The sequence below is a fragment of the Saccoglossus kowalevskii genome, chromosome 6 (assembly GCF_978046115.1).
Source record: "Saccoglossus kowalevskii chromosome 6, keSacKowa6.1, whole genome shotgun sequence".
NCBI classification, from domain to species: domain Eukaryota; kingdom Metazoa; phylum Hemichordata; class Enteropneusta; family Harrimaniidae; genus Saccoglossus; species Saccoglossus kowalevskii.
Genome location: NC_140646.1, coordinates 27,799,496 through 27,809,954, shown reverse-complemented (window position 1 = coordinate 27,809,954; position 10,459 = coordinate 27,799,496). Strand labels below are relative to the sequence as shown.

General features: G+C 36.7%; 1 protein-coding gene across 3 annotated transcripts in view; it reads left to right on the top strand.

Annotated features, from left to right (window-relative positions):
* The first annotated feature begins 696 nt into the window (after positions 1 to 696).
* LOC102804517 (C-Maf-inducing protein-like) overlaps positions 697 to 10,459 on the top strand; it is a 72,707-nt gene continuing 62,944 nt past the window's right edge. For 2 of the 3 annotated variants that reach the window (XM_085500296.1, XM_085500295.1), the window contains exon 1: positions 697 to 1,338. In XM_085500296.1, coding sequence (XP_085356422.1) covers positions 1,024 to 1,338 — 315 coding nt within the window. In that variant the 5' untranslated portion in view covers positions 697 to 1,023. The remainder of the gene's footprint in view (positions 1,339 to 10,459) is intronic. The other variant, XM_085500297.1, reaches the window with a different exon arrangement.

The window sequence follows — 10,459 nt, the reverse complement described above, 5'->3', positions numbered from 1 at the left end:
GTTTGTTCACATAGCCGACTCACTCGGCTTCCGGTATTTTGCTGCTTTTAGTGCACTTTGGTACTTTCAGAATACCCATTCCCATAGAAACTAATTTGATTTGATTGTCACACTAACGTCGGAAAGATTTTTCAAAGTTAGTAACAAGAAAGATGCTCTTAGGAAATTCCGTGGTTGGTGGTTAATTATTTTCAATATACACACATGTTTGGGAGAAATTCACTCAATGGGGTTTTTCGTGGCGGAGAATTTCCCAGACTAACGTCTTGTATACAAAAACAGATCATAATACTGTTATAATATGTTGCATTTTATGTCCTTTCCGAGAAAACTGTAAACGTGTGATTTACAGCGGGGGAGAAGTAGGGAGTACAATTATCTATTTCTGTCTGGTTCAAAGTCACTGAGGTAAATTAGGAAACGTTTCTATATTTTATGAATGATAATAATTATTGAGAAAAAACGCAAACTAATCACTCAACAGATTCAAAATATTGAGTCAACCTATTAAGTTAGATGTATTTGTTGTGGATGCGAGAATACATAGGCAATAACAATGTGACTATTATACGTTAATGGTGCGTACATTGACAGTTCTGGAAATTAAGAGTTGTATTCAGATGCAGATGTAAATAAACATTTCTCCAGAAACCGCAATACCCCGCCCACCCCTGTTCTGAAAAGTATGGTAGTCTTCGCCGGCCGTTTGACGTCATATAGTGTCACGTGACTTTAGGGAGTGCGGCGAGAGTACACAGCAACACTGTTCTCAGGTCACGGCTAACATTAATAACGTGAAAATACTCGCAGAAATTATTATACAAAGACGACAGAAAAGAGGCTAAACAAACAGAAGAGACACCAGGAAAACCTTTCACGCGGTTGCTTTGCCCTGGAACGTTGAATCTGTAGCGAGCAGTGCGTGGATTTTTTTTTGACAGCGACTTCGGCGTTGACGGATTTGCTAATTGAATGCTGTAGTGTATGTATGTACAGTAGTAGGACTAGTACTGCTGGAAAGCAATGGCGGATTGCTCTGGATTAGTAGGAAACGGCAACGGTCAGAGTAATGGACTCGGACAGGAAAATGCCTGTGCTACTCCCCCGACTACACCGTCGTCACCGACACCAATATCACGACCGATAGGCGGAACGTTAAAATACAAACTGCTTCATGAAGGGGATATACAAGTGTGTTGTCTAAATCATGCCCGGACTGTCATAAGCAAAATTCTTAGTTCGAAGTTCTTACGCCGATGGGAACCACACCATATAGTTTTGGCAGACAGTACGATATATTCCACCACGGTAAGGAATTACCAACAAGCAGGAATAAATGTATGAGTCTTCCATATTTTCTTATATTTCTAGTGATTTTTAATAATGTGTGTAATACATGCGCCTGCACTCGATCTTCTTCGTCGGTACGATAACTTAAATGCCCGAGTGTTGGCTCGAAATTTTCTCCGGTTCTATATTGATGTAGTGTCTTCAACTTCCGTCGTTTGAATAATTGTTATTCTTAGCTGAAATTACATATAATATGTGCACATATAGTCGAAGGAAGAAGCATGCGACGTTCCCCTCTACTTTGTCTTGTAGTTCGTGATGTTCATATCGATTGAACGGTTCGTATAATGGCCGGCTGTAGTGGCGTATATATGGAGCTGTCATTATGGAACCCACATTTTCCACGTATTTTCTCTATTTTTCCTCCACAGATTTTCGCATTTTTACCTCGAAAAAAACGTTATCCAATTAGGATATTTGCTGAAAATAACGAGAAAAAACATGTTGATTTTTTTTATATTAATTTCGAGAAATTTCGACTTCTTAAAACAAGGGAAAACATTTTTTTTTCCACAATTTTTTTCCTTCACTGTCAGCGCGATTAGCATTGTGAATATAGGACGACGTGGGAGGGAGGCTGTTGAATTATTCTCAAATCACTGCTTTGTCCGAGAAAAAAACATTTCTGCTCTTCTCACACGATTCAGTGTTTTTTTTTTGTTTGCTATTCTGTGAAAATATGCTGATTGGGATTTGTGTTCTTATTGAACGGTGTTAAATAAATATGTTAAATATCTGTGTTATTAAATCTTGCATTTCTAGAAAGCGAGTCTCCCTAGTAGAACGATGGCAGATAAAGAGTTGTTGTCGTGACAGCTTGCTCATATTACATATTTTCCATGGACATGAAAACTGCTTTCTTTTCTATAATTCATTCAGATACTGTGGTCCTTCTCTCAAATATGTTGTTTTGTGCTGTTTTACATAATAATAAATAATTTGAGTTTCATTTTTTTTTCATGAATTCTGAAACTCTTGTTGACATTATTAATAATATACTAGAATTCTTGTTTTTGCTCAATGCTTGGCATTATTCCATCTTTGTGTGAGTTTATTCTTCTCTCACTTATTGAATGCATGACATACTCTTCTTACTTAACAGTACTGGTGATATATATTCATTTAAATTAATTGTGTTTTTTTTCTCTGTTACTCTTATAATAACCATTACACTACAGGTAAAACATAAGAAGAACTTGTGCCTTAAGCCAAGTCTTTTTCCCAGATACATACAGGCTGTAATTTCTTTTTTGGTAAAATACTTAAAAAAACATTATGTTAATGCTGTATAATATAATTGAGCCCCTATTATATGTCATTGTTCAGTTGGTTATATAATATGACAAGAAAACCTTTTATTTGCCTCATTAATTTATTTATCAATGCAATTATTTACCTTTTGCTATTATTTAGGATTTTAGTTTATAATTATTGTATTAAAAAAAAATACTAGTTTAAGATGATAGCTACCTTATATGTAAAATAGATATTAGATATTGTTCTGATTATAACACTGTACAATCCAAAAAATTATACCTAAATTCTAATTCAAGTGTATTATACTGTGTATGCAACAAATAATGACAAAAACAGATCACTTTAACTTGTATTTAAACTAAATATAATTAGATTATGATGTTGATAGATACTGGTCAATGTGGAAAACATCCATAGCTGCAGTGTGGTCAAGATAAAAAATACCTTTCTCTATATATAGCATATTAAAGTTGGTACATTTTCATGGAATATCTTGTTAACCCCTTCAAACAAATTCCAGTGTTTATAATTTGGATACAGTGATTTTCATGAAGGCATGAATTGTTTTTACTAAAATTTATAAAATATTTAACTCACCCCATGTTCAAAGCCATTTAGTAAAGCCCATTCATTAGCTATGCAGATTTGAAGGCTTTCTTCAATCATTGGTTAAAAATCCTCTGTTAATGCACATTGTTTTTACTGCATCTGTGCATTCACTAATACTGTTAAAAGTGAGATGTGTTATTTAAGGTTTGCCTCTGGGAGAAGTGTATGTGCTGCAGTTGTGCATTATCTAGTTAACCTTTTCACCACCAGATTTTCTCGCTTTTTCTGTATTTTCTTTCTGAAATTCTTCAATATTTCTGGAAATGAACCCTAATTTTGGAGCCAACAGACAAAATTTGAGTAAATTTTCAGTTTTTACTCAAAAAATTTGACTATTGTTGTCCCAATCTTCTGAAGGAAAGTGCAGACTTTAAATGGGACTATTTTGTGAATTTGTGATGAAAAGAGAGAACTGCTGTTGAAAAGGTTCGCCTGAGAGAAGTGTATGTGCTGCAGTTGTGCATCATCTACATGTATTTAAGGTATGCCTCTGAGAGAAGTGTATGTGCTGCAGTTGTACAATTTAAAGTCTGTCTGAGAGAGAATGTATCCTCTGCATGCTGCAGTTGTGCATCATCTATTTGATGTGAGAAGTATATGTGCTGCAGTTTTCATTCTTTATTTCAAGTGTCTTTCTGAGAAGTTTATGTGCTGCGGTTGTACATCATATACCAGTATTTAAAGTCTGCTTGAGAGAGAAGTTTATTATGCTGCTGTGCTTCATCTATTTAAAGTCACTTCTAAGAGATATATGTGCTGCAGTTGTGCATTATCTAATTAAAGTCACCTCTAAGAGATGTATATGTGCTGCAGTTGTGCTTCATCTATTTAAAGTCACCTCTAAGAGATGTATGTGCTGCAGTTGTGCTTCATCTATTTAAAGTCACCTCTAAGAGATGTATGTGCTGTAGTTGTGCTTCATCTATTTAAAGTCACTTCTAAGAGATGTATGTGCTGCAGTTGTGCATTATCTAATTAAAGTCACCTCTAAGAGATGTATGTGCTGTAGTTGTGCTTCATCTATTTAAAGTCACCTCTAAGAGATGTATGTGCTGCAGTTGTGCTTCATCTATTTAAAGTCACCTCTAAGAGATGTATTTGCTGCAGTTGTGCTTCATCTATTTAAAGTCACCTCTAAGAGATGTATGTGCTGTAGTTGTGCTTCATCTATTTAAAGTCACTTCTAAGAGATGTATGTGCTGCAGTTGTGCATTATCTAATTAAAGTCGCCTCTAAGAGATGTATGTGCTGCAGTTGTGCATTATCTATTTAAAGTCACCTCTAAGAGATGTATGTGCTGTAGTTGTGCTTCATCTATTTAAAGTCACCTCTAAGAGATGTATTTGCTGCAGTTGTGCTTCATCTATTTAAAGTCACCTCTAAGAGATGTATGTGCTGTAGTTGTGCTTCATCTATTTAAAGTCACTTCTAAGAGATGTATGTGCTGCAGTTGTGCATCATCTAATTAAAGTCGCCTCTAAGAGATGTATGTGCTGCAGTTGTGCATTATCTATTTAAAGTCACCTCTAAGAGATGTATGTGCTGCAGTTATCTATTTGAAGCGCACTTCTGAAGGAAATGTACTAACTGCATGTTTTCCCTCTATTTTGAATGCAGTTCTTGGAGAATAACGTGTACTGCAGTTGTACGTCAAGTGCACTTCTAATAGAACTGTATGTACTGCAGCCTCTGTTAAAAACATACGAGTTACAGTAGAAGTGTATGTACGTCTACATTTCATTTATCACTTTAATTGTATACTGGATTATTCAAATATGACTTACAACTATAACTTTGACAAGGGCACCTTCAATAACTGATAGTCATGGCTTTAAAAAGTAATTCATGCTGAAAAGTTAAAAGCACTACACATTCTTGATATTTTGCTAAACAAAAGGTTTTATAGAATAAATGAAAAAAACAAATGAAAAATTTGTTTTGACGAAAACAATGATTTATGCAAAGCATTGGGTCTTACTCTGTCTTGAAAATAGTAAATAATCTAGCGATGTTTCAAGAGATTACAGTGTCAAAATTGCAATAGCCAGGGTCATTTTTTCTTGCAACAAATTTTAGTGGATTCCTCTTTGCAAAGATTGGCTAAGCAACCCACTCAAGATTTGCTGAGGGATGAAATATGCCATTTCTGAAATGAGCATTTCTGCCACGAACGTAAACTACAACCTGAGATTTGGCTCCAGAATTGGTGTTAGCCTTAACTTAAAATACACTAATAAAAGCAAATGATCATCCTTTGTGTAACATGATAAAAAGATGTTTAAGCCACAGGATGGTCTCTCTGGTTATAGTCACACAACATGTGTAATAAAAGTAAAAGGAACTTAGACTTTAGATTGATTTTGATATTTTGCATGTCATAAATCAAAATATGTCTTTTATATTGGATATATATTCATCTTTTTGAGTGATTGATTGGAACAGTATATAGTTTAAAGAGCTAAAGGTAGTTAGGATTATTTGAGAACTCTTCTTGTTTACATGGTTGTAATTCCAATACCTTTTTGCATGATTGTTCGTTTGTTGGCATACATGTTTAAACTCTTTCCTGCTCAACTAAATAGATACTGCCTCTTAAGGAGGTTCAAGCTGAATGGAAGAGTATATGTCATTTCCTTTTTTAAGATACATGAAAAATTCCATGCAAAATAGTCAAAATTGGTATTACACTGGTTTCTATGGTGAATTTATTTATTCATATTGCTTGGTGACTTTGGGATGGGGTGAGATAGTAACATATTATTATTGATATGAATTCCAAATTTGGTGAAACTTTTCAAAAAATCAACATAAGTTGAGCAGTTTTCAGTATAAAAAATTGTTCTTCCAAAATGCATTGCATATATATGCAGTTACATGCTCAGTAGTGCAAAATATAAATTCAGCTTAAACTGTCTTAGGTGGTCACAAAAACACAATTGATAAACATGAATGTGATTGATGCAATTGAAATTTAGTGAAAACAGAGCTGTTCTGCATATTAATGAGGCGTCCAGGGATCCCATGTAGAAGATTGTGCAGTGTGGCTTCAGTTCATGTTCTCATTTGAGACACACAATCAAAATGAGAATTATTCATTTTAATTTTAGTTTCAGATTTTTAAAATTGCTTTCATCTTTTTTTCAACCTCTTGGTTATCTATTATTTTGTATCAAACTAAGGACATTTTTATATAATTTCCTTGAAAAAACTTGAAAAAAAATGTACTCACTTGATTAGCACAAACTATATTACCGTACATGCAATGACATTAATTATTAATGTAGTTTAGATTTAACACTTTTTCTAACAGAAATATGCAACTGCCTAACTGTAAAAAAAATCTGTATGCATTTTCTTTTCTCTTGTCAATGTAAGAACATTATGTTGTATTGTATTACAAAAAAGAAGATTCCTGGATAACACAAAAAAAAGAAAAGAAACCGTTTGATTTCTACTGCTAGGAATTTTTACATTTTGATGATGGTTATGGCATTTGTGAGGATGAAATTTCACAAGACGCTGTGACTTTGTGTCTATTAAGGACTTCAGTCATATTTTTGCTACAAAAGTCTTTTGCAATTTGATGACATAATGGCTTTCCTGAAAACATTTTTTCATGAAAGTCGATATGACTCTGTCTTTAGAATCTGCTAAACATTTTGTGAATTTTGCTGACTTGTGAAATTCACTTAATTTTGTAAACACATGCCAAAATGTACAATTACCCTCTACTATGTGTCACTTTTGTGTAATGTCAGATGGAAAGCCATGTTGAGTTTGTTGCAAGGTCAGATGGAAAGCCATGTTGAGTTTGTTGCAATGCCATATGGAAAGCCATGTTGAGTTTGTTGCAATGCCATATGGAAAGCCATGTTGAGTTTGTTGCAATGTCATATGGAAAGCCATGTTGAGTTTGTTGCAAGGTCAGGTGGAAAGCCATGTTGAGTTTGTTGTTAGGTCAGGTGGAAAGCCATGTTGAGTTTGTTGCAATGTCACATGGAAAGTCATGTTGAGTTTGCTGCAAGGTCAAGTGGTAAGCCATGTTGAGTTTGTTGCAAGGTCAGGTGGAAAGCCATGTTGAGTTTGTTATAAGGTCAGGTGGAAAGCCATGTTGAGTTTGTTGCAATGTCACATGGAAAATCATGTTGAGTTTGTTGTAAGGTCAGATGAAAAGCCATGTTAAATTTGTTGCAAGGTCAGGTGGAAAGCAGTGTTGAGTTTGTTGTAAGGTCAGGTGGAAAGCCATGTTGAGTTTGTTACAAGGTCAGATGGAAAGCCATGTTTAGTTTGTTGTAAGGTCAGGTGTAAAGCCATGTTGAGTTAGTTGCAATGTCATATGGAAAGCCATGTTGAGTTTGTTGCAATGTCACATGAAAAGCCATGTTGAGTTTGATGCAAGGTCAGCTGGAAAGCCATGTTGAGTTTGTTGCAAGGTCATGTGGAAAGCCATGTTGAGTTTGTTGCAAGATCAGATGGAAAGCCATGTTGAGTTTGTTGCAAGATCAGATGGAAAGCCATGTTGAGTTTGTTGCAATGTTACATGGAAAGTCATGTTGAGTTTGTTGCAATGTCACATGGAAAGCCATGTTGAGTTTGTTGCAATGTCACATGGAAAGCCATGTTGAGTTTGTTGCAATGTCACATGGAAAGCCATGTTGAGTTTGTTGCAATGTCACATGGAAAGCCATGTTGAGTTTGTTGCAATGTCAGGTGGAAAGCCATGTTGAGTTTGTTGCAATGTCACATGGAAAGCCATGTTGAGTTTGTTGTTAGGTCAGGTGGAAAGCCATGTTGAGTTTGTTGCAATGTCACATGGAAAGTCATGTTGAGTTTGTTGCAAGGTCAAGTGGTAAGCCATGTTGAGTTTGTTGTAAGGTCAGGTGGAAAGCCATGTTGAGTTTGTTGCAATGTCACATGGAAAGCCATGTTGAGTTTGTTGTTAGGTCAGGTGGAAAGCCATGTTGAGTTTGTTGCAATGTCACATGGAAAGTCATGTTGAGTTTGTTGCAAGGTCAAGTGGTAAGCCATGTTGAGTTTGTTGTAAGGTCAGGTGGAAAGCCATGTTGAGTTTGTTGCAATGTCACATGGAAAGCCATGTTGAGTTAGTTGCAAGGTCAGGTGGAAAGCCATGTTGAGTTTGTTGCAATGTCACATGGAAAGCCATGTTGAGTTAGTTGCAAGGTCAGGTGGAAAGCCATGTTGAGTTTGTTGCAAAGTCGGGTGAAAAACCATGTTGAGTTTGATGCAAGGTCAGCTGGAAAGCCATGTTGAGTGTGTTGCAATGTCACATGGAAAATCATGTTGAGATTGTTGCAAGGTCAGGTGGAAAGCCATGTTGAGTTTGTTGTAAGGTCAGGTGGAAAGCCATGTTGAGTTTGTTGCAAGGTCAGGTGGAAAGCCATGTTGAGTTTGTTATAAGGTCAGGTGGAAAGCCATGTTGAGTTTGTTGCAATGTCACATGGAAAATCATGTTGAGTTTGTTGCAAGGTCAGGTGGAAAGCCATATTGAGTTTGTTGCAAAGTCGGGTGAAAAACCATGTTGAGTTTGATGCAAGGTCAGCTGGAAAGCCATGTTGAGTGTGTTGCAATGTCACATGGAAAATCATGTTGAGATTGTTGCAAGGTCAGGTGGAAAGCCATGTTGAGTTTGTTGTAAGGTCAGGTGGAAAGCCATGTTGAGTTTGTTGCAAGGTCAGGTGGAAAGCCATGTTGAGTTTGTTATAAGGTCAGGTGGAAAGCCATGTTGAGTTTGTTGCAATGTCACATGGAAAATCATGTTGAGTTTGTTGCAAGGTCAGGTGGAAAGCCATATTGAGTTTGTTGCAAAGTCAGGTGCAAAGCCATGTTGAGTTAGTTGCAAGGTCAGGTGGAAAGCCATGTTGCGTTTGTTGCAATGCCACATGGAAAGCCTTGTTGAGTTTGTAGCAATGTCACATGGAAAGCCTTTTTGAGTTTGTTGCAATGTCACATGGAAAGCCATGTTGAGTTTGTTGCAAAGTCACGTGAAAAACCATGTTGAGTTTGATGCAAGGTCAGCTGGAAAGCCATGTTGAGTTTGTTGCAATGTCACATGGAAAGTCATGTTGAGATTGTTGCCAGGTCAGGTGGAAAGCCATGTTGAGTTTGTTGTAAGGTCTGGTGGAAAGCCATGTTGAGTTTGTTGCAATGGCACATGGAAAGCCATGTTGAGTTTTTTTCAAGGTCAGATGGAAAGCCTTGTTGAGTTTGTTGCAATGCCACATGGAAAGCCTTGTTGAGTTTGTTGCAATGCCACATGGAAAGCCTTGTTGAGTTTGTTGCAATGTCACATGAAAAGCCATGTTGAGCTTGTTGCAAAGTCAGGTGGAAAGCCATGTTGAGTTTGTTGTAAGGTCAGGTGGAAAGCCTTGGTGAGTTTGTTGCAATGTCACATGGAAAGCCATGTTGAGTTTTTTTCAAGGTCAGATGGAAAGCCTTGTTGAGATTGTTGCAAGGTCAGGTGGAAAGCAGTGTTGAGTTTGTTGTAAGGTCAGGTGGAAAGCCATGTTGAGTTTGTTACAAGGTCAGATGGAAAGCCATGTTTAGTTTGTTGTAAGGTCAGGTGTAAAGCCATGTTGAGTTAGTTGCAATGTCATATGGAAAGCCATGTTGAGTTTGTTGCAATGTCACATGAAAAGCCATGTTGAGTTTGATGCAAGGTCAGCTGGAAAGCCATGTTGAGTTTGTTGCAAGGTCATGTGGAAAGCCATGTTGAGTTTGTTGCAAGATCAGATGGAAAGCCATGTTGAGTTTGTTGCAAGATCAGATGGAAAGCCATGTTGAGTTTGTTGCAATGTTACATGGAAAGTCATGTTGACTTTGTTGCAATGTCACATGGAAAGCCATGTTGAGTTTGTTGCAATGTCACATGGAAAGCCATGTTGAGTTTGTTGCAATGTCACATGGAAAGCCATGTTGAGTTTGTTGCAATGTCACATGGAAAGCCATGTTGAGTTTGTTGCAATGTCAGGTGGAAAGCCATGTTGAGTTTGTTGCAATGTCACATGGAAAGCCATGTTGAGTTTGTTGTTAGGTCAGGTGGAAAGCCATGTTGAGTTTGTTGCAATGTCACATGGAAAGTCATGTTGAGTTTGTTGCAAGGTCAAGTGGTAAGCCATGTTGAGTTTGTTGTAAGGACAGGTGGAAAGCCATGTTGAGTTTGTTGTAAGGTCAGGTGGAAAGCCATGTTGAGTTTGTTGCAATGTCACATGGAAAATCATGTTGA